At 37.2% G+C, this 24,740-nt stretch overlaps 1 protein-coding gene across 1 annotated transcript in view; it reads left to right on the forward strand.

Moving 5' to 3' along the window:
* The window catches only part of cacna1aa (calcium channel, voltage-dependent, P/Q type, alpha 1A subunit, a), a 133,234-nt gene that overhangs the window by 57,479 nt on the left and 51,015 nt on the right, over nucleotides 1-24,740 (forward strand). The window contains 19 exon segments of the mRNA XM_028454776.1: nucleotides 418-490; nucleotides 760-877; nucleotides 2,364-2,431; nucleotides 2,522-2,628; nucleotides 5,675-5,725; nucleotides 6,400-6,535; nucleotides 8,002-8,609; nucleotides 9,654-10,000; nucleotides 11,298-11,433; nucleotides 11,550-11,679; nucleotides 11,815-11,884; nucleotides 13,336-13,371; nucleotides 13,374-13,431; nucleotides 15,212-15,220; nucleotides 20,125-20,224; nucleotides 21,812-21,972; nucleotides 22,107-22,247; nucleotides 23,917-24,118; nucleotides 24,205-24,369. Of these exon segments, the coding sequence (XP_028310577.1) occupies nucleotides 418-490; nucleotides 760-877; nucleotides 2,364-2,431; nucleotides 2,522-2,628; nucleotides 5,675-5,725; nucleotides 6,400-6,535; nucleotides 8,002-8,609; nucleotides 9,654-10,000; nucleotides 11,298-11,433; nucleotides 11,550-11,679; nucleotides 11,815-11,884; nucleotides 13,336-13,371; nucleotides 13,374-13,431; nucleotides 15,212-15,220; nucleotides 20,125-20,224; nucleotides 21,812-21,972; nucleotides 22,107-22,247; nucleotides 23,917-24,118; nucleotides 24,205-24,369 (2,716 nt within the window).

Raw genomic sequence — 24,740 nt, forward strand, 5'->3', positions numbered from 1 at the left:
GTAGCTATACATAGAGCCTGATAACTTTTTTATTTTTTATTTAATTCATTGGTGTTATTTTGTTGTAAAAATAATTGTTTTTCAATTGTGCAAGATTTGGTCTTTTCCTTTTTAAGTTTATACATGAGATGTTTACTGTATGTAAGGGAACCATGGCAAGATTTATTGGGGAGTGAAAGTAAATAGTAACTTTTACTTTGAGTACTAGTTAATTGAGCTACTTTTTACTTGTACTTGAGTATTTTAAGTATGACTTACTTGTACTTGAGCTTGAGTACAATTTCAATCAAGTACCAGCACTGAACAGGATATATCAGTACTTTTTACACCTCTGCTTTTTACCCATTACCAGGTCCATGTTTAACAGATTCATAGTTGACTCTTTTCCTTTTCTTCTCATTTTCTCCTTTTTGCTAGGTTCAACTTTGAAAATGGAACCCCTCCTACCAACTTTGATACCTTCCCTGCAGCAATAATGACAGTTTTCCAGGTAAGTTGAGAAGATCTGTGTTATTTTAGGGTAAAAAAAAAAAAAGAGGGAGGTGATCTTTGCTGCAGAAGAGCTCTGGTTGCTTTTTCCTAAAAGCTGATTCAAACTACTCAACCTGTGCTGAACTGGTGGGCTTAAAACCCATGACCAGTCCTTTTGGTGTTTTTGAAACCTAACTTTCATGTATCCAAATGCAAACCATTTTTTTCTGCACTTGCCGTCCATACATCACATCAGAAACCAGGACTGATTGTTCTTGTTTGTGTCAGATCTTGACAGGTGAGGACTGGAACATGGTGATGTACGATGGCATCAAGTCTCAGGGGGGCGTCAACAAGGGCATGGCCTTCTCAGTTTTCTTCATTGTGCTCACACTTTTTGGCAACTGTATCCTTTTCAATCAACCATATAATGTTTCTTCTTCTAATAGAGTTACATAAGAGTTACATAAGAGCACAAGTCATGTTAAAGATTAAAGATTAAAGATTAATCTTTAATGTTTATGGATTCATTCTTTTTTTCCTGCATCTGTAATTGTGTTGTGATGTTGTGTTCACTTGGTAAGAAATATGTATATTTTCCAATGTTTTTTCCATAATAATCTCTTTGATAGCATCTCTTTAATACTCACCGGTCAAAACAAGGGTTTCCGCTGGTACTTAAAAAGTCTCAAAAGGCATTAAATTCATGAATCTATAAAAAAGGCCTTAATTATCTAATAAAATGTTTTAAAACTTACACTTTAACACTTAAAAAGTATGATTTTATGATTGTGATTAGTCTCGCATTTCAACATAAATGGCAACATTCATCTTTAAAAAAATGCATACACAACATGGGAAATTGTAATTTACCGAAAATTGCCTGTCACACAAAGATTTTTGTTATGGTTTATTTTTTTGTTTTGTATATATATATATATATATATATATATATATATTAGATTAATTTAGTCTCTTTTTTTTTAGTCATTTACTGTCATTTTGTGTGTTTACTGCCACATGCACATCTGCACTAGACATCAGAAAAAAAAATTATCCATATCTTTTTTTGCCCGGCGTGTGACATCACCTGCCGGAAACTCCTCCTCCTGACAATCCTTTCTCCTCCTACCATGGACATAATACATGCCTCCTAAAATGTGAGCTCCTCCCTCTCAAACTATTTAACAGCTAAAACCAACACTTAATATAGAATATATATTATACTTTATTGCCATATACGTATGTAAAAGCAAACTGCACTACTGGACGCCCAAACTGCACTACTATTTTTTTCTGCTGCTTGTGTCTGAAATATTTGCGATCGTGTCGGGAGTCACTGCTCGCAGCCACGGCCCAATTGTTTACACCTATCAGCTGTTAGCACTCTGTGCTAATGCTTTGCCAACCTGAGCCTATTCAGCGAGCGAGACCCGACGTCCCTCGTGAACTGAGGAGGAATCGGCGGGGATGTGGCGAGCAACTAAAAAAAATCATTTCAAATGGCAATAACAAGCCTTAAAAAGCGTTGAATTTAATTTGACTAAAGCTGCAGGAACCCTGAAAACAGAAATTGACAGATTTTCTCATGTTGGGTCCAGTCTGTATATTGGTTTCATTTGCAGTCACTGCACGTCATGGTTTTCCTGAACATCTGGTCTCTACAGATAGTAAAAAGGAGATTATGAGTGAACCAAACACATGTTTAAGATACAACTTCTGTTTTTGTTTTGGAATTTTTCTGCTGTCCTATCAGGGAATGAGTGGATTGTCACTCCTTCATACAACACCCAGCTACTGGGTGCTCAGTAACTGATGTTATGACATTAGGTTGTTCTTACCAGCGTATGTACGTCTCTCAGTGCACAATGTTGCTTTTAACTGCAGCTCAGACACCCTGCTGAATGTGTTCTTGGCTATCGCTGTGGATAATTTAGCAAATGCACAGGAACTGACCAAGGTATGTCCAAGAGTTACCCTACTTTACTCAATAAACATTTACATTTTTCAAATGTTATGTTACTGTTGCTAAACTGATGTGTCTTTGCAGGATGAGCAAGAGGAAGAGGAGGCAGCAAGCCAGAAGATCGCCCTGCAGAAGGCCAAAGAAGTGGCTGAAGTCAGCCCCATGTCGGCTGCAAACCTTTCCATCGCAGCGTAAGTCTCTAACTTTGCAGTTTTTTTTTTTTTTTTGTTAACTTAGATTTTAAATGCATTTCTATGAAGACTTGATTTTAGTACAGTGTTTGAGGCCTATCCTTTTTCTGGTATAAAACATTTTGTATGTTGATCTTTGTTTGTTGTGTGCACTGCAGTCTTTACATGAATCACATTCACATTAATATGTACAAAAAAAAAATACACATTTACACACTTCATAGCATCTACACACAACTAGCTCAGTATTTCTTTCCCACCTGATCAAATGCATTGAATGCGTAACTCACACCTTTAAATTCGTATAAAGCACATGTGTCAAACTCAAGGCCCGGTGGCCAAATCCGGCCCTTTAGAGCATCCAATTCGGCCCGCAGGAAAAAAGTAAAATGACGGAGAAAACATTAATTATTGTGTAAATTACCAAATAATCCAGTTGTAGATATCTCAAATTCACAAAATTAATGAAACCTAAAATCTATGGCCCACTTGAGATCAAGCTGGTCAAAGGCTCAAATTATGTCTGGCAGCGTAAGTCTTTTTATTTCTGTTTTTAAGTTACCCCCCCCCAATGGGCATAAAATCAAACCACCTCCAATGGACTCCATAAAGTGTGATCTATAAGATCAATACTGTACACATGTGTTATAAAGGTGGGATCTGCACAGACCAGGTACACAGTTCTATGTCCTCATTTACTTGTTATATTCTGGCCTGTCTCCTGGGTGCACAGCATCCCATGAGGGATGTGAAAAAAAAACATGCCCATGAGATTTACATTACATTACCCACTGTTAAACTCTAGCTAACCTACCAAATACTCATGGTTTTGCAAATTGTGTCATGTGAGTATATGTGCATTTTCATCCAGCTGCATTTTTTAAATATTACACTACATATTTTTCTTGTTTCAAATAATTAATCCCCCAAACCTTGTGGGCACTAAAAAGTTTAGACTTGTGCACATTGTGTCAAATTAAAGGAGTACTCTACTATGAAATATAAACTTTATTAGTATAAAAATAAGAGGTGATTTAGAAGCTGCACAGGCAATAAAATGCACTTTGAAAGGCCATTTCTTTTTTTCTTGTAAATGCAGCGTGAAAATCTTCCTGGTTTTCTTAGGAATAATATTATAATGTCCAAAGAACTGGATGACACGTAACTAAGCACTAAATTAAAATGCTTTTTCACTATAGACTCGCTATTAGAGCATATATAGAAAGATAATTTCTGATGTGGACGACATAATATGTGAATGCTAAATGGTTAAAATCCCCAAAATAGTGACGCCCACATGTGTGATTTGAAGGCTAAAGGTTGATATGAATGAGTTCAAAGACATTTCTGCCACAAATTAGTGACAGTTTTTATCATTCAGCTTTAGACTTTTCATCATTTAAAGTATCCTCGTGTGATAGGTTGGGTATCGATTAAAGGTTCCCTCAAAGCCTGCATGCTGCTGTGCCTAACTCATGGTTATTGCTTTCAAGTATCATGAACTTTAAAGAGCAGTGCAGCCTCTAGCCATACTGGGGATTGGCATCAGACCAATGGGATGTAATCCTAGATCTAATCATAAAATAGTTTGTTTCACTCAATTTAATTGGATTTTTGTGGATACTTGTGTCAGCTTTATTATCATTCCTGTGCTCAAGTGCAAGTAATCCAATAATAGTTGATTTTACCTTTGTGCAAAAAACTACATTTTGTTATTTTCTTTTAATGTCTACCTATAAAAGCAAGAAAGTTGTGTGTGCGTGCGTGCGTGTTTGCGTGTGGAGCGAATATCTTCCCGACCCGGTGTCTGTTCGACCTGAAACTTTGTCAACTGCTTCCAAATACCCCAAGTGTACATCCGTTATTTTGGAGTAATTTGGTGCCGCAAAACGTTTTAACTTTAAGATTACGGCTCCCTCTTGGTATTGAGCACGGTACTTCTGGTTCCGGTTCATCGGTTCATAATGTCACGATTTTGGAGTTTGTTTGGGTTTAAAAGAGAAGATCAATATTAAAAAAAAAAAAAACGGTAAATATTAAAAAGTTAATATTTCATGATTATTTAAAATTATTCCCGTGACTCTAAACTTCCTTTAAATCACAGGTCACTGAGTCCACTTCCTCCTCTGTCTCCATGACTGTGCCATGCTACCGTTGGAGCGAATTCCTCCCCGACGCGGTGTCTGTTCGACCTGAAACGTTTTTTAACAGCTTCCACACAGCCCAAGTGTGTGCATTCGTCATTTGGGACTTATTTGGTGATTTCAAAACGTTTTCAAAACGTTTGTTTAACCGTTTGCTGTTTAGACCGGACGGACGAGACCCGGAAGTTATGATGAGACGCGAAGTTAATGGCGGACGAAAGTGAACAGCAAAAAATGCACATTTCTCCGCCGATACGGCATTATAAACTCTGATATTTTCACCACGTGCTATGTAACCAAATGCGCACCTTGGACGTACATGCTGAAAGCACACGGAGCCGTTTAGAGAGAGAGAGAGAGAGAGAGAGTTCCCGGAAGTTTCAAATAGTACCCGGAAGTTGTTGGCGGCTATTGATATCATTGGACGCGAGAATCCCACACGGCCACCAGGAGGACAGGTAGCGAGTCTCAAACACACAAACACACACGCACACACATATATATACACAAACACAAACTTTTGTGTATCTGATTCTGTAACTTTGATTTTTCCATTGATGAATGGAAATTTCTGAATGTATGATGATGTTAAACAAAATGTAAATGTTGGCATTGGTGGTGGAGTATCATGATCAAAACTGTAAATAGTAATTGTAGAATAATATTAGGAGTGCTTCGTTGGGTCTGAAGTGTGTGTCACTGTCCAGTGTTGGTGTTTCTGTGTGAGAGAAGGGTTGCATTCCAAAATACTAAATAATAAAAGTAGATCAGAGAGGATGGAAGCCGTTTCTCAGACTTTGGTTGTTCCTTTAGTTGAATTGTGAATTCCAAACACATTTTGGGATGGAACCCTCCTTCTGTTCTTTGGTGTCATCTCACTCACCAGCTGTTTCCCTCCTCAGCAACAAAGTACACAGTGAGTGTCACAGCGCTACCGACCCTTTTCTGGACTGGTATTTATTTTTTTGTTCATTCGTTTCTGAAATCTTTCTGTTCATGGACTTACAGCTGTCATTCTTTGCTTTTGTCTGTGCTTTAGTATTTCTTCCTTTTTCCTTCTTTCGTTTATTTATTTATTTATTATTTATTTAATCTTGTTTTTTTAAAGTTTTTTTTTTCTCACAACTTTTCCCCAGCTGTAATTTGTGTTTGTGGCCTTTTTTTGAAATCGTGTACAAGTCACCTTACTTTTTATGACTGTAGGCCCATTAAAAGGGTTGGGAGGGTGTAATAGATGGTAAATGATAACAGGAAAGTTGATCACATGCAATTTTCAGGTTGCCGTTATAAAGAGAAATATGTGTAACAAAGGGAACATAGATAAGGTACATTTATAACAGACTGGCCATGTCTTAATGTAGTCTTACAAAAGTTACAAAAGTTAGACTGTGTCAATTTATGCTTTTGCATCTTGAACCATTTTCTGTTGAGAGCTGCCTCATTCTTTAGGTTAAGCAAAAACCATCCTTTAACTCTCTGTTACCTCTACAATGTCTTTATTTTCTCCCCCTATTTTAATTCTTCGATTTTTCATTTTTCTTCACCTCTCCCAATGCCTCTGAGCGTATGTTTTGCAGGTGATCAAAACACATCCCCTAAAGCATGCCAATCTTCATTCCTTTCACAGTAAGGAGCAGCAGAAAAACTACAAGGGTGTCAGTAAATCTGTGTGGGAGCAACGCACTAAAGAGCTGAGGAAGCAGACGCTGGCATCCAGCCGGGAGGCCCTGTATAATGAGCTGGACCCTGATGACCGATGGAAGGCAAGGACAGGGAGGGAGGAGCAAAACAATGTAAAGGACAAGGCAAACAAAGGCCTCTAGACTTGTGCTACCATTGTACACAAGCTCAGCCAGTGGAGATGATGTTTATGTCTGATATCTTATTAATAAGTGATAATTTAGGTAACTACTTAACCTAAAATAAACGCTAACACTTTACTTGAAGTTCTATACACAAGGCTGACATTACGCTGTCATTAGCATGAATAAGGTGTCATGAAGGCTGTCATTAAGTGACGTTCGCTAAATTATGACACCTATGGAGCTATGTTGACATTTTCTGGGTTAGGTGGAGGGATCTCGTGGGGTTTGGAAGGGTTAGGATTAGGGGCAGAGGTGTAAAGAGTACTGATATATCCTACTCAAGTAGAAGTACTGTTATTGACTGGAATTGTACTGGAATTGACTGGAATTGTACAAGGCAAGGCAAATTTATTTGTACAGCATTTTTCATCGACATGGCAACTCAATGTGCTTTACATGATCAAAGAGTGCAACAAAAAAGCATTCAATAGCTTAAAAATCATTAAGAACATTAAAATCAGCAGCAAAAACATTACATCAACAACATTATGACCAAAAATCTCCCTAAAGCGTGCTTTTATCTTGGATTTAAAAAGAAAGTCATGCATAAAATACTCAAGTACAAGTCAAAAGTAGCTGAATTAAATAGTACTCAAAGTAAAAGTTACTAGTTACTTTCACCCTCCACGTTTACTTTTGGTAATAATTGTTGCCACGGTTCCCTTGCATATACTTAACATCTCATGTATAAACTTAAAAAGGAAGAGACCAAACCTTCCACAATTGGAACTTCATTTATTCTCCACAAAGGCATCTGTATAAAATAAAAGGTTTGTCAAAATGTACAATTTTTTTGTTTCAAAAAAAAATAACAGCAATGAATTCAATTCAAATTAAAAAAAAAATTCCCAGGCTCGAAGTTTAGCTACATTTATGAACTCCAAAACTGAGAAAATAGCCAACATTGAATGCTGTTTTGGTTTTGGTGAAGTGCAGTACGTTTAATCTGGTTGGTCGGCTATCAATTGTTTTCTAGTCATTTTATTTTTTGTAGTTTCACAATGATCAATCATTTATTTTAAACAGAAATATACTCAAAAAAGTACAAGTACCTATAAAAGCAACTGAATTAAAGAAGCGTGAGTACTTGTAATCCATTACTTTCACCTCTGGTTAGGAGTTAGGGGTTAGGCAGGGTAACAAACGACACCTAATGACAGCCTTAAGGACACCTTAATCATGCCAATGACAGGTGTCATGTCATAATGACAATGTAGTGTCAGCCTGTATGTATAAAATGTCAAGTAAAGTGTTAACAAATAAACTAATGATATTCATTATATGGGTTCCTCAATGTTGCCACTTTGAGTTGGTTGAACATCCCCTACCATGTCTTTTCTCCATGATCTTCCATTTTTTTGTAGGTCAATTTTGCACGTCACATCCGGCCAGACATGAAGACCCACCTCGATCGACCATTAGTGGTTGACCCTCGAGAAAACCGCAACAACAACACCAACAAAACCACTGCCAACAATGTGGAGCTTTGTGTAAGCTCGCAGCAACTTCCTGGTGGCCTCCAAACCCAAACGTCCGTTTGCGAACACCGAGCAGGAGATGGAGGAGGCTCAGGCTTACTCAGGCCAGCTTTGGACAGGGGCGAGTCCACGGAGAGCAGGCGGAGCCATAAAAGTGAGCACCACCGTAGCTCTCAGGTGCGACTGGACACCACCGAGATCCCCGGGCCGGGCTCGGAGCAGAAGCCACCCCGACGGCATCACCACTCCCGCAGTGGCAGTCGTGGAGGAGGTCAGTCGGAGCACAGGAAGCCGAGGTCACATCGAAGACATGCAGAAGATGGTGAGGATGGTAAAGGAGAAACTGGAAAATCAGGCAGACGTAAGAGCAAAGGAGTGAGTGGAAGTGGAGAGGGAGGAGAGAATGGCAATGGCAGCGATAGGAAGACGAGAAGGAGTCGCCATGGAAATCAAAGTGGAGGCGAGGGGAAGAGGATGTGCTCACACAGGAGGAAGTACGTCCCCCCCACCCCTCCAGCATGGCTTTAATGGCAATGTCTTTACTTTTCCCTGTACTTGTGTTTGTGGCTTTTATTTCCACTAAACATTTCCCTTCTGGATCATTCCATATCATTTCACAAATGGCCTCGCACTTCGGTCTCAAGAAATTCAGACATTTTTACCAATTGTAATGGGATTATTCAATAGGCACACAGTAAATAATTAATTTGATCGTGATAAACTAATAAACATTACATGATAATAAGACACAGAGGCAAGCTACAATGAACTCATGTAAAGGATTAAGTTGTTGAAATAACCCAAAGTTGAGGTCCAAAAAAAAAAATGGAGAAGTTGCATGATGAATATTTGTTTCATATCCCAAGAAAGAGTCATTTTCATACTATAAATTAAAACAGTGATCAGATTTTTTCTCACATTTTCACATACAGTTATGGGCCAATGAAAATAGTAAAAAGAAAATACTTTTTTCGGATTTCAAGAGACTCTCACCCAAGAACTAATGCATATATGACTAATTATTTGTGATTTGAACAGTCTATGTACATACAGTAGCTCAAAGCTGATACAATTACAGTGAGCTGAGGCAAATGCAAAGTTGTAGTTATAGTTACTGAAGATTCAAACATGTTCAAGCCTGAAACCCCAACAAACTTTCTTCCAATTTTGAGAAGCTGGCATGTCCACCAGATAGGATATATAGCAGATCTTTATGTATATTCTGAGATTACTATTCCATCGTTCAGTTTCCTATGTGATGTAGTTCTTGAGATATTAGAAGCTGAAAATGGAAGAAAAATAAGGATGCACTAAATTATTACATATCTCAAAAAGTATTTATCCAATCAAACTGAAAATATACAGTGAACTATTTAGGAACATTTGATAAAAATGTCAGAATTTTTTGAGACCAGAGTGCGTGGGATGTTCGGAACTCTATTGAAATGACATGGAATGACACGTCTTTACTTTTTCCTTCTTTTTTTTTTTTGCAACTCCGTTCACCTCCCTCTCTCGTGTCTGTTGTTTCTCTTCAGGGAGTGCAGTGTTCCCAACCTTTCTACTACACGGCCAATCCAAAAGAGCCTCTCTAGACAGAGCAGTCAGTACAGTGAGGACATGGACAATCTGATGAATACCAAACTGGTTTCTAGCTCTACTCCACCTAACGAACGACGTACCAATCCAGTCCACAACTATGGCATGGCCCCTGCATTTGGATCTGCCCTTCATCTTGCCCACAGTGGCACCCATGGAAGTCTGGTGGCAATCAACAACTATGGGAACATCGGACACCGTGCTAACAGTGTGGTCAGGTTGCCCCAACTCGACTACACAGCCGTGGACATGCCTATCTTTCCATCCACTAATGCCATACTTCAAGGTAAGGTCTTTTTTGATAGCAGGTTGGGGTCAATAATAATTTTAATCGCGTAATTAATAATTAATTACAATTATGGTGTAATTAGGCCCGAGCGCCACTAGCTGGCGAAGGGCCTCTTGCTCTCATAGTGGCCATACTACAATGGACAGGGCGGAGTCTATGCAAACGCCACGTGCCCGTCAGTGACCAGGGCCTCTTGTCATGTCGTAGGCACGCCCCCGCGCTTCCCGAAAATGTACAGTTCACGGTCCTTTCTTTCTTTCTTTCTTCCTCTTTCTTTTCTTTCTTTTTCTTTCTTTCCTCTCTTTTTTTTTCTTTTCTTGTTTCTTTCTCTTCTTTCTTCTTTCTTTCTTCTCCTTCTTTTCTTTCCTTTCTTTCTTTCTTTTCGCCCGGTGTCGGAACCAACTCACCCACTTTTCACGCACTGAACCATTATGTAGAGTCACAAATATTCAAAGGCGAAGTTTTTAATTTGTAATTGCAACAATCTGTCGCCATTGTAATCATAATTGAATTGTAATTGAGTTAAGATAATTAACTTTGTAATTGTAATTACCATGGAAATGAACTAAAAACGGTCAATTACAATTTAATTAAATGCAAAAGAGGTCTATTTGTTCATTTCAGTGTATTTCCATACAAAAAAGTGTCACAACAGTCAGACAATAGGTCCAGACATGACGTTACACATATGTAGTTAACAATTATTAAAACATGTTTCATATTAAGTTTTTCTACTACCTGTCTGTGAATTTTCACACTCACACATGTGGTAAGGGTCAAAAGAAGTTTAGTGGGTTAGTGGGTTAGAGTTAGGATACAATAGAAGTCTTTTTGAATAGGGATGATACAATTTTACAGAGTAACAATACGTATAAATTAATTGATGTTTTGTACAAAGAGTTTACAGCTGTTGCTAAATTCCAACTCTTCTCCCTAGTTGGGCTTTTACATAGGATATTATAATAAATGCACTAAAATATAAATGTAAAGATGATAAAATAACATCGTACACACATAAAAAATCTCATCACAACGCTATATGAATAAAAGTTAGTAAAATTGTAGTTGAACTTTTGTAATCTTAATTGACTTTCATGAGAAAAATAATTGTAATTTATTTGTAATTCAATTGGAAAAAAAATTATGGTTATTGTAATCATAATTGATTTGTAATGGACATGAATAATTGAAATGTATTGTAATTGAAAAATGTAATTGACCCCAACCCTGTTTGATAGCCTCATTAACATGTAAATGTTTTATTGATGACCTTTTTTCTACCTGTGCCAAACAGTAAATAAAAATGCCAACACAGAGCCTCTCCCACCAAAGGAGGATAAGGATGATGATGATGATGACAAGGGAGGTGAGGGAGGACCCAGGCCTATGCCTCCATTTAGCTCCATGTTTATCCTTTCCACTACCAACCCGTAAGTCACCTCTGCCAACAGAATTATTCAAACTATACCATTAACAACCCGTCACAAACATAAACTTTCTTAGTCTTTTGGCCAGAAAGAAGCCTAACATCTTATCCTGCACACAGGTTTCGACGGGCATGCCATTACGTGTGCACACTTCGCTATTTTGAGATGTGCATTCTGCTGGTCATTACCTTGAGCAGTATTGCCCTTGCAGCTGAGGACCCCGTCTGGCCTGATTCCCCTCGAAACAATGTTAGAACACTAGAACACTCAAATCCTATACTTACCTTAAATAAGATAAGATAAGCATTTAAATAATTTCTAAAGTGTAAGCTTTTTAATAAAGAAGATTCAGCTGTAAATCCTCTTTTATTTTTCTCTCTGCAGGTTCTACGCTATTTTGACTACGTTTTTACTGGAGTCTTTACATTTGAGATGCTGGTTAAGGTAAGGCAGTATGCTTTAAATATTGACTATGTATTAAATATTGTGACTGTTTACTTCACATTAAAGCTGCAGTATGTAGAAGCGTGAGACTTGTATAGAAGTAACCACGCTCCCCTCTCCCCTCCCTGTTTAAAAACCGATCGTCCCTTAACGTTATTCTCGTGAACGCGCACAACTGTGGAGCGCTTAGCGACGTTTTCCTCACTAGAGACTAGTGGCAAATATAGGGAATTTGTCTTGTGTTATTGGAGAGTTTTCTGGTGTTTTAAAGACTCTGACATGAGTGATGTGATCTCAGCTACCGCTCAGAGCAGAGTGACAACCACGTGATTTATCCCGTCTGTTCTCACTTTCCATTTTGAAACCAGTATGTGGGGCAGACCCTGCGTCAGTTCCACTCAAGTATGTTTATGCCATTAAATTTCAACCCCACTTTTTTTAGAATTCAACCAAACACACTTAGTTTTTCAAAATCTATAATATTTTCCTGTGCAACATGCATTTCCCCGCATGCCTGTCAAAAGAGAAGTTTCTTTCAAAATAAGACAAGTCCAACATGAGAGACATTTATTTATTATAAGGAAGTATTATTTATTTTATTTTTGACCAGCTGTCCGTGACCCACCCAGTACAGATCCGCGTCTCACTTTTGGGTCCCGACCCACCAGTTAAGAATCACTGCTTTAGACTGTTTCTGTCACAGGTCGCAGACAGGACCCAATTGCAGGATTCTGAGGCAGGGTTTGCTTAACAAAGACTTTATTTTATCAGACAGCACAGACCGACCATAGATACAGGTGATCCTCAACCTGGGGTGCGCAGCCGGCCAAGACTCCAGACAGTGATCAGGACTGACCAGACATCAATGACTATTAGACCAACAACGAGTCATACACACAGACAGGATATATATAGGTGACATAATCATGATTGCAGACTGGCTACAGCTGTGGTGCTGACAGGACCGCCCAGAACATGACGTGACCCGCCCACTAGTTAATGATGATGCTCAGCCTGGTCCCTGACAGTTTCTTCTCCACGTCGGTCTTCCTTTTTCTCTCTTGCTTTGCCGTGTAACCGTTGTGCCTAACACCCCAATAGAGACTTCTCCTGCTGGATTGTCCACCATTGTACTTTACTACAGAGGACGTGAACGCGCATCAACTTTAGTCAGACAGCTAATAGTAACACCCCAAAACAGCTCATGGAGCACTCTGTTTGTAAAACAAGTCGTGTCATGCTTCTGGATTTGTAAACCTCAAAGAGCCAGAGAAGATGAAACACGATAGTGTTCTTTTAGACCACTTTGAATTACCATATACCATACTAGCTCTAGGTGATTATGGATTTTACACACTGAAGCTTTAAGTCTTATAGTGTAGCTTTCATATCAATCATAGGCAGAAAAGTTTGCTAAATCATTGCAATCTCATCCATCCTGATCTTTGGCAGATGGTGGACCTGGCTTGGTCTTGCACCAGGGCTCTTATTTCCGTGATTGTGGAACATCCTTGACTTCATAGTGGTTAGTGGTGCTCTGGTGGCCTTCGCCTTCACGTAAGTCTCCTTCTTACTTCCTCTGCTCTGTCTTCTCTTCTAGCTGCCCTATTGCCACACTGGTGTCTTGGAGTAAAGCCTTTAGTTTTTGCAGTTCAGTAGGAGTAGGTTGTTTGTGATCATGGTCAAACATGGCATTGTAGGAATACTACTGTTAAAGCAAACCTGATGGTTGGGATAATGGAACGAGGTAGCAGGACCATTAGTTCCTTTAATTAACACCTACCAATATTTCACCTATGTCTAACACAGCCATTGTGCGTAATTGTACGTCCTCCATTTTTCTGTTGGAGGAAATGGATTTCCGAATTAATAACATAATTCCACAGTAGGTAATTGATCAGTGAATGATGAAACAAAGGCAAATACTCCAAGGTGCGAGTGCTGGTATTTTATTTACACAGATGGTTTTTACTTCAGTCTATCTTTCTCTATTTTATTTCACTAAGACCCTTTCTCTTTACTTAGTTTAATGCTCCTGTTTGTGTTTGTGTGTATAGAAATATTTTGTTTACCTACCTTTGACAGTGTGTCCTTTCTGAACTTTTTTCTAAACTATTTTTAATCCATGGCAGAGAAGAGTTGTTCTCTAACTTTTTTTTGGCCCCCTTTCTCTTATTTTCTAAATGCAAGTACCCCCTTTGTCCAACTACAACATTTTTCTTAGAACACTATGGAAAAACAGCTATAGAGCATCATAATGGAATGAATGAGTGTTAATACATGATCTCATTTTGTAAAAAAGTGCAATCAAACAGTTTTTATTGCCTCCTGAATAGATGTATTTCTATAGTTTTGATTATTTTTGGTTATCTTCGCCATGATGTGGGACCAAGACTAACCCTTGTATTTTCAGGTCATGTTCTAATGAGTATAATTTCCTTCATCCTTACTATGATTATAATTTTTTAACTAAAGATAAACATTATAAAACCCCATATCTTTGTTACCCCCTGTAGTGCAATTGCATACCCCTAGGGGTACACTTACCCCTATTTAAGAAACACTGGCGTAGATGTTTGTATCACAGATTACTGACTTACAATTTTAACCAAATGGTTCTACATTGTTCTGAAGCATTTTCCTCCGTAAAACTCCCAGAGAAGATAAACCTCATTATTAATTTCCTCTCACTACTTCTACTATTTTTTTTATTTTTTATTTTCAACAAATGGTGGCGAGAACTATGATGTATGTGATAGGGGACATTCAGACAAATACAGATATGATTTCATTGCTGAGAATCACTGAGCTCTACAGAAAGCATCAGTGCTCATTGCTGATGTTTATCACTTCTTAAATCCATTTAGTCTCGTCTGAGGCCTGATGTTTCTTCGACCTATTGTGCCGTTGTCCTGCATGTGGCTGTAGACAGACGAGAAAGCTTGTCTCAGTAAAGTAATAAAGTGTATTTTTTTAGCTTATAAGAGCTCCACATTTGTCTATTTAACATGTTAAAACAGATTTTTTAAGTGTTTTTACAGCTGATAATTTAACAGAAAAGGAATTATTGCAACAAAAGGTGATGAAAGCATTATTTGTGTGGTTTTTAAAGAATTTGTAAGTAATCAAACGTCAGCGGGCCGGAGGTTTGATCTAACCAAAGCAAGCCTTGTGTTCTTTCTTTTTTCTCTCTCATCATATGGATGTTTTCCTTCAAAATCCCTTCTTTTTCTGTGTCCCATTCTCCGTATTTATTCCACTCGTCTCTCTGTCTACTCTGTCCCTTTGTCTCTCTGTCGCTCACCTCTTTATTCATCTCCGTTTGGACCAACAACAGCGGCGGCGGGTAAAGTCCTCTCTCTTTTTCCTTCCCATTTTCTACTACTGCACTCTCGGTACCTTGTTTTTCTGACAACACAACTCTTTTCCTCTTCATTCATTCCTCATCACAGCTGAAATTTGTACTTTGTCTATTCTTCCTCTTTTTTTCCATTGTTCACCATGGAACAGCTCTGACTCAGACAGGTGAAAACATGTTCAAGTGGCTGCACACAGGTGCAGCTAAATGGCTGAGGGAACTTTAACTAAACTTTATAAGACATGTGCATATGCACTCTGGCATATACACTCACATGCGTGTATGCAGACTTGCAGGAAAAGTCATACACACACCAGCATAGTCGACCATCTGCCCGAACAGCTGGAAGATGCAGGCAGCCACACGAGCAGCTGCTGTCTCCCATAAGGACCACTTTCAATGACCTTTGAACTTAGCCTCTTTACCCTGATATTGACACAGACTATGCAAGGAATGTTGTGAATTTTTTTTTTTTTTTACTTTCCAGCTACTTTTAACTTTAGCAGAATCCAAAAAAAAAACTATTTTTTAATACTCGTCATCTTTAACAATCCGTGTACTGTTCGTTCTTTGGTTATTCCGTTTTAAAACCAAATAACGTGTGTTATTTTGTTTTACTGACTTAAAACCAAAACAGAAATACAGAAGAAAAAAAAAGACAAGCTGGGTTTTTTCTGTTTTAGAATTAAATCTTATATATATCTGTTTCTGCGATATATTTGGATATTTACAAGATATGGACGAGAGGTTTGTGTTTTGAAGTTGTCTTGGACCACTTCTATTTACAAGCTTTACAAATGATCTTCCATCTGTTCTAGACAAGGCATGTATTGTAATGTATGCAAATGACTCAGATACAGTACATATCAATACTGTAAATTCTCAGTTAAAGAGAGAAATACAGTTGTTGGCAAACTGGATCATAAATAGCAAACTTGCATTGAATGTCTCAAAAACAGTAGTTAGAACTACTCATTGTTTAAACAAAATAAATCAGACAGGAAGTTGAAGATGTCAAACTTGTAGGTATAGTAATAGACCAGAGACTATCTTGGGACAGGCGAGTACAAAAATTGGTAAATAAAATAGGAAGTACTTTGATTTTTATTAAGAGGTATAAAAAGTTCTTCTCACTAGAAAACATTTCAAAAATTAATTCAAGCTTTGTTTTTCCCCAGATTATTGCACTGTAATCCGATCCAGCATTTCCATCAGCAACCTTAAAAAGTTGCAGCTGGTCCAGAACATAAAGCTGCACAAGTGGCTCTTTCATGTCTGCACAGGACAAATATTGTTAAAATGCATAAAAAGATATGGTTTGAAGTTAAAAACAAATTATTATATTAATTGATGCTCTTCCTATGGTATGTTATAACTATTAAAACTCCTTTTTATTTATACCAAAAGCTTTCTTTCAGTACAGAAACACATTATTATTCAAGTGGGCTTGCAGTTAGTGGTTGTTTTTATTTTACCCAAAGTAAGAACTACATTAGCACAGCACTCAGTAACATACAGAGGTGTGCATGAATGGAATGCATTACCAAATGACATTAAACAATATAATATTTTTAATTGAAAAAAATCCCTAAAGAGATATTATCCATGAAGAAACTTAGTGAGAAACACTAATTCTTGATTTTGTTTGAGTTGTAGTTGTTGAAATGTCTATTTTGTTGGTGCAATGTGATTATTATTTTCATTTGTCATTGTGTGATTTGCGGACCCCAGGAAGAATAGCTGATAGCTTATGCTTAAGCTACTGTGGATCCTAATAAACAAACAAACAAACTACACAGAGTGGACCCACAGATGGGGGCGGACTTTTACTCACGGACAAAAAAAAAAAGAAGCAACGCATAAGTCACATTACGGTTGAACTGGTGAATTTAATCGTTATTAATACATAAATAAATTTTAAAAAAATGGATGTTACGAAAAGCATGCACACGATATGTGATTAAAGGAGCCAGAGGTAGTGTAATAATTCTACTGGCGCTCCTTGTTTCTTGTGACCAACTTTGTCTGTGTTGACAGCTGCCATTAGTGACTAGCGTCATTTATAACGTGCAAAAAATATTTTCACTGCCCTCAAATAGCTGTGTAATTGTTTTTGCAAAAGTGTCAAATGGTAGAAGTTCTAACGTCTATTGTTCCTCACAGCAGCCTCACAGTCGATAGTCAGTCACCAGTTTATATGGATACTATTTGGACCATAACACCACAAAACAAAACTTAAATGAGAGCAGCTTTTACATCCACAAACAGGAGCAGGATCAGAAAACTGCAGAAATAAATCCTATTGTTTGAGGAGACCTGGGGGGTATTTCATCAAAGTGTTCTCAGTAGAGCCAGGCTTATGGTTTAAGCCTGGTTCAGCTAAGCCGTCCGTGACCACGCTGGCTTTTACCATTTCATCAAACTCTTCTCAGCTTGAAGCTCCCCAGCTGAGCCGAGCCAGCTGACAGTGTTTTGTTTAAGTGCACGTCCTCATAAGACCCACGAGATCGATCACAGATTTAATGATTAGAAACCTGAGGGCGCATGCGCTGCAGCTTTTACGATGGATGAGAAGCCATTAGAAACCAATGCTGAGACCAGCAGGGCGTGATGTTATCTGTTACTGAGCAGTGAAAATAAATGACAGACACGTTAAAAAAAAAAAGAACCGACTGTGATTTGAACATTTTAAAAGTGGTAAACGGTTAAAGAAGGTGTTATTTAGTCAATTCATCATAGCAAACAACTGAAGCATGTGATCACACATGGATTGTGTGTATTTGATATGTTTTTTATCACCTGTCAGCGTTTAACAAAAGAGATGATGTAACTCACAATTAAATAATATGTAATTAATGAGACTTGTGAGTGTTTGATGAACTCTGCACTAAATGAACAGCGGGAGCAGCAGCGGTGCTGTTGGATGTTACATCCAACACTGTAGACGCTGCTGGTGCAGGTGAGCTGTGCGTGCACTGCGCACACATCCTGAAAAGCAATAGTGTATCTTAGTCATTGGGAGCCTCATTTAACCTTCGTGCTCTGCCCTGTGACTGTCCCTGAAGCCCCTCCCTCTCTGTATATTCACAGCTTTCTCATTATTTATCTCTGATCAATGAATGAACACATTTATACTGTGCGGTAAACGGAGGCGATGGATACGCATATCCTTATATATTGATGTGTGGTATCTCATTAAAAACATGGTCCACATTAAACATGTAATAAGACAATGATTATATCGTCATTTGTATGGATTTAAAATCATAATAAAACATTTACCATGATATTCAGTTTAATTTCCTTTTAAATTGCCGTATTAAAGGTATTTTTGAAAAAAATTAATAATTGACTCCTTTTTTCTTTTTTTTAGAACTTTATGGAGTGTTTTAAAGCATCACTAAATGACTTCTTTCAAAATGATGACGTGGTTTCATGACAGTGCGTCTGCAGCTTAAGCCAAGCCTGCTGCTTAAACCTGGTCGGGAGCAGGTTTGACCCACAGACTGTGTTACTATGGTAACCAAGGTGTTTTCTCGTTGATGAAACCGCCGTTCCAGTTAGAACCCGGCTTAACGGAGCCGGACTCTCAGGTTAAACCTGGACTTAACCCTGAGCTGGGTTTGATGAAACACCTCTCTGGTCCAGGACCTGTGGAGGAAAACCAGATGCAGTGGACTTCAGTTCTGGCCCGGTTCGCTCTGACAGAATGTGACGTGCTTAAGCTCTCGCCCTAATTTTCCTATAAATATCCAAATATCTCACAAACAAAACAAGCTTTTGCCATTAATATTTCATTTTGAAAACAGGAAAAACACTGCTTATCTGTTTTTTGTAGTTTCTGTATTTCTGTTTTGGTTTTTAAGTCAGTAAAACAAAATAACCACACCGTTTATTGTCATTTTGCTTTGCTCTTAATACAGAATAACCAAAGAACGAACAGTGCACGGATTTTTAACCTATTCTCACCACTATTGAAAAGCTAATGAGGCTAGTGGTTTTGTTGAACTTATCACGTAGATTGAAGGAACTTTAGTTTTCTCACACATTCATACAAGCTAGAACGCTAAAACCTCAAAGTGCTGAAAAGAAAGTGGTTACGATTAGCATTCCATTTGGAAATGTATGCTAAAACCCCCTTTGTCTTGAGTAAAAGCCCGACAAGACAAGAGTCCATGCTGTTTGAACAATGCTCTGAACTCAGCTAAGTGGTGTAGCTTTATGTAAAAACAAGTAGTTCAACAAAGAGAGAGTTTTGCTGTTTTTTAAATTGAGTCCTATCTAAATTTTTCTGAGGAAGTTTAGTATTTTTCTTGCTAACGACCTTTCTTAATGATAGCTATGTTCTAGAACCATCAGCAAACTCTCTCTTAAGCTTTTGTATTCATATATGGTATATATAGCAGAGATCTTCATCACTCAAACTGCTGCTCAAACAAAACGGCAGCATGGAAGCAAGGTTTCAATGCAGCATGAATATATTCCACCATTAGCTGGCATGTGCAAACTGAGGCTAAAGCATTGAAATACATTGCAAAGTGTTTCACGAGCGTAGCTGTAAGATAGCATTCAGCCAGGAATGATATCAGCCGTTGCCCATGTTAGCATGTTAGCTGTAAGGTGTCCCCTAACTCTAGCATGTAGTTACGAAGCTAACATCACACGTTGAAATAAGTCGAGAACGCAATGTGTTAGCAATGCTGCATGTGTTGCTACGTATTTGATTGAGACGCAGTTACTCAATTGAAATGAGTTAACTCGGACACAAATACTATCAAGAAATGGCGGCCCTCTGTCATTTTGGAATAGAGACTATTAAGGATGTCGCAACATCTTCAAACGACTCTTATTAATGGGTTTTTGTTTGTGTGTGTGCGTTGGTGTGCTTGTAGGGGAAGCAGTAAAGGAAAAGACATCAGCACCATCAAGTCTCTGAGGGTTCTGAGAGTGTTACGACCTTTGAAGACTATCAAACGTCTCCCCAAACTCAAGGTTTGTGACTCCTTTTGAAAGCTGAGTATTTTAAAGGTGTTATTGTTGATTTTAATGGGTGTAAAATACCTCAAACCACATGTCAAACTCATGGCCCCGGGGCCAAATACATGTATCACACGATTGCAGTCATTTTAATGTTAAACAGCTGAAAAAACTCAAAATTCTTATAAAATCCTTGAATTTTCCTCATAATATTTCATAATGTTTCCCTTAATTAAATAGAAATTGGTCACAAAATCTACTAAATTTAAAGTGAAGATCCTGTTGGGATTGATATCTGTCACTTATTGCTTGGATGTGGTTGGTTTCATACATATTTTTATCATTTATGTATACGTAGAAGTGCAAACTAGGGCACAATAATGTTGAAATGACTGATTTCCCTTCATAAAATCTGTGGCCCACTTGAGATCAAACCGCTCCGTATTTGGTTCATGAACTAAACTGAGTATGATACTTCTGCATTAAACCTTATGTGAGCCAACAATGTGTCGAAGTAATGACAGTAAATGCGCAGATTTATTTATTTCTTCTGTTTTATTTTCAATTTAGTTGTAAACCTATAAACCGCCAAAAGTTATTATTAAATTATTCATAGCAAAAATAATAAAGGAAATGTGTTTTTAATTTCTTTGTTAATATCATGCTTTTAAAAATCATATACCATAATTATTTTCAAACTTCTCAAATGTACTGATGACTGAAATGAAGAAAGTCTGCATTTTACTCCATTAAAAAGCCTTAGAATGGAAAAAAAAATAGATTAGAAAATGTATTTCTAATTAAAGTTTAGTTACAACCCCAGGATTTTGCTGACCTGCTACTCGGGGGAAATTCAAAAAATGCCTTGATTATGGGCCTAGAGTAGTGAAGACACGCCCAGTCACAGTAGCCCCGCCCCCACAGCTCAATAACTACATTATTTCATACGCAATCATATATGTATTCAGCCTAAAAAAGTTGTTTTAAGGTGTACTTACACTGTGAATGCACTTGTAAACCTACAAACCTAAAATGTATTAATGTCTACATAGCAAAAATTCCTAAAAATTAAGAATTAACTAAGAAATTGAAATCGTTTTTTTTTATGTTATTAAGTTGGTTTTTAAAATCATGTACCATGTTAATTATTTTTTAAATTAGCATTTTTTGTTTCTGTGTTCCTCAAATGTTCTTTATAATGACGTGACTGAAATTAAGAAAATCTATATTTTACGCCAGTAAAAAGGATTAAGACGAGGATCAATAAACTGCATTACTTCATACCTAATCATATATGTACAAATGCAGAAAAAAGTGTTTTTAGGGTGTACTCTTACACTTTAATAGAGGATTATGTGCAGTGCTTTCAATTATATTCTTGTTCACTGTTTGGTAGACTGAAGATTTAGACTAGTCTCATTCATGTATTATTTATTTTGTCTTTTTTTTTACTGTATAGCTGTATGGAGGCCTCTATAAAACTACAGAAAACAACAACCTAAATCACGCTAAACTGAATAATATATAACAGAATTATCTCTAACATATTGTGATCAAGCTGTGTCCCTCTCTCTCTGTGTTGTTGTGTTGCTCTGTCCTCAGGCTGTGTTTGACTGCGTGGTGAACTCTCTGAAGAACGTTCTCAACATCCTGATCGTCTACATGCTCTTCATGTTCATCTTTGCGGTGGTGGCAGTGCAGCTTTTCAAAGGTCGTTTCTTTTACTGCACTGATGAGTCCAAAGAGTTTGAGCGGGACTGCAGGTCAGAAAATCACAGCGACGATCTGTTTTTTACATCCCAACATTGAATATGACAACCATGATCATGTATAATAATGACCTCACATTAGCTTGGACACAAAATTGTGATATTTGCACTGCTTTTGTGTTGCTCAGAGGCGAATATCTGGTGTATGAGCGTGATAACGAAGTGAAGGCGCAGAAGCGGGAGTGGAAGAAGTACGATTTCCACTACGACAATGTGGCTTGGGCTCTTCTCACCCTCTTCACTGTTTCAACTGGAGAGGGGTGGCCGCAGTGAGTATGAGTCACAATATCAGGGATTACATTTATCCATGTTAATTTACAACTCAATTGTGAATTTGGTGACCAGCCTGTTTTTCACTTATAATTAAAATTACAATTATTATTTTTCCCCTGAAAGTCAATTACAATTACGTTCTCAATTACTAAAGTTCAAATTCAGTTATTATTATTAATAATAATAATAATAATAATAATAATAATAATAATAATATTATTATTATTATTATTCTTATTATTATTATTATTATTATTATTATTATTTATTAATTCAGGCCACCCACTTTATAATATAAAAAAAGAACAATTAATCACAATTACTGAGCCTGAAATAAATAAACCCATAAAACTTAACCTTCCTCTTGTGTTAGCTTTCTGTCAGCATCTCTTAGATAACAGGTCAGTTTGACCCATGTCTTAAATCAGCTGTAAAATACACTAAATATATATTCTATCATTTTATTTGTTTCCTATAATTGTTTACCTTCTTAAGGCTTCTTACCCGTGAAAATATTGCTATTAATATTTTTGGTGTGGGCGTGTGAGCATTTTTTCCGTTGGTATAGACCTTGTTTTAATTTTTTTTTTTTTTTTTTTTTATGGTAAAATGATCCTGAAGAGAATTGACAGGTAGCCGGAAAAGTTTAATAATTATTAACTATGTATTTGTTTCCACAGGTTTGCCTTTAATTAAATTGCCATTGACAGTTTTTATAGAATGTCCATACCAATTACAATTATAACGTAAATTATCCAAACTCATTTACATTTAAATTATGATTACAACAGCAACAGATTTTTTCAATTACAATTACAATTATAATTGATTACATCCCTGGTCAACATGGCCAACGAAACAGAAGCACACAAACTGTCTGACACAGTGGTTCTCAACTGGTCTCACCCTGGGACCCACATTTTGCCACAAACATTAAATCGTGACCCTTTTTTTTTTTTTTTACAATTCAACCAACCAAATTTATTTTTTCAAAAATAGCTGTTGAAAACAAATATATAATCTTTTTTTTAAAACATGCCTTCAAAATAAAAGACAAGTCCAACTAGGGGTGGGAACCTCTGGGTACCTCAGGATAAGATACGATACACAATACAAAGCTCACAATAACGATTATCTCACAATATGACAATAATGCGATTATAGATATATTGGTCAGAAATCAATCTACGATAATCTATGACATAACAACAAAAAATGATTAAGTGAAAAAATACAATTTTTATTTTATATCTCTGAAAAACAATAAATTGAACAGTGACACTATTTTACTGCCACATTTCTGTAAATAAGTGTCAACATACCAATGTAAATTAATAAGTATCTCCAATAGTGCTTTGTGTAAACAAAAAATAGGGTCTTTCTTACCAGTGACACCATTATAGTGCAATATTCCAGTAAAAAATATATTGGTTCCTTCAACAGTGATAACATTTTTGTGAAGATCTACCTGCACATTTTAGTAAAAAAGCAGAAAAGGTTTTGAAAAAAAAAATATATATTCAAAATAAATAAATAAATAAATAAATAAAAATCGATACTTAGCGCGATGTCCCAGTACAGGCCAGCAAACACTTCTGGGTCCCGACCCACCAGTTGACAATGGCTGCTCTAACATTACCCTACATTCCTGTTTCTACTCCTCAGGGTGCTGAAACATTCAGTGGATGCGACCTATGAGAATCAGGGCCCGAGCCCCGGATACCGGATGGAAATGTCCATCTTTTACGTGGTGTACTTCGTGGTCTTCCCCTTCTTCTTTGTCAACATCTTCGTAGCTCTGATCATCATCACCTTCCAGGAACAGGGAGACAAGATGATGGAGGATTATAGTTTAGAAAAAAATGAGGTGAGGAAGCAGGATTAAAAATGCTGAATATGACGAAGTTAAGGAAAAAACGATGTGAGCTTAATTTATTGTGTCATCTCTGACAGAGAGCCTGTATTGACTTTGCTATCAACGCCAAGCCTCTGACACGCCACATGCCTCAGAACAAGCTGAGCTTTCAGTACCGAATGTGGGAGTTTGTGGTGTCGCCGCCCTTTGAGTACACGATCATGGCAATGATCGCGCTCAACACCGTCGTGCTCATGATGAAGGTAACACAGTAACGGGACTGACTAAGTAAAGATGAGTTTCTAAAGGTAGCAGATTGACTCAGATGTCTCTGTTTTGTCTGTTTTTACATTTGAATGACTCAATTCAGCGGATAAGATAAACTGCATTCTGCAGTAATACCATTTGTGAATTTTTGTATGTTACTTTCGACCAGATTTACAGCTATATTTGTGAAGTTTGTCATTATTCTGTCAATGTTAAATCTAAATCTAAACATTAAATCTAAATGTTAAATGTTGAATATAAATCTAAATGTTAAATGTTGAATATAAATCTAAATGTTAAATTTTGAATATAAATCTAAATGTTAAATATAAATCTAAATGTTAAATATAAATCTAAACATTAAATT

This window comes from Gouania willdenowi, chromosome 8 (genome assembly GCF_900634775.1).
Source record: "Gouania willdenowi chromosome 8, fGouWil2.1, whole genome shotgun sequence".
Taxonomy (NCBI): domain Eukaryota; kingdom Metazoa; phylum Chordata; class Actinopteri; order Blenniiformes; family Gobiesocidae; genus Gouania; species Gouania willdenowi.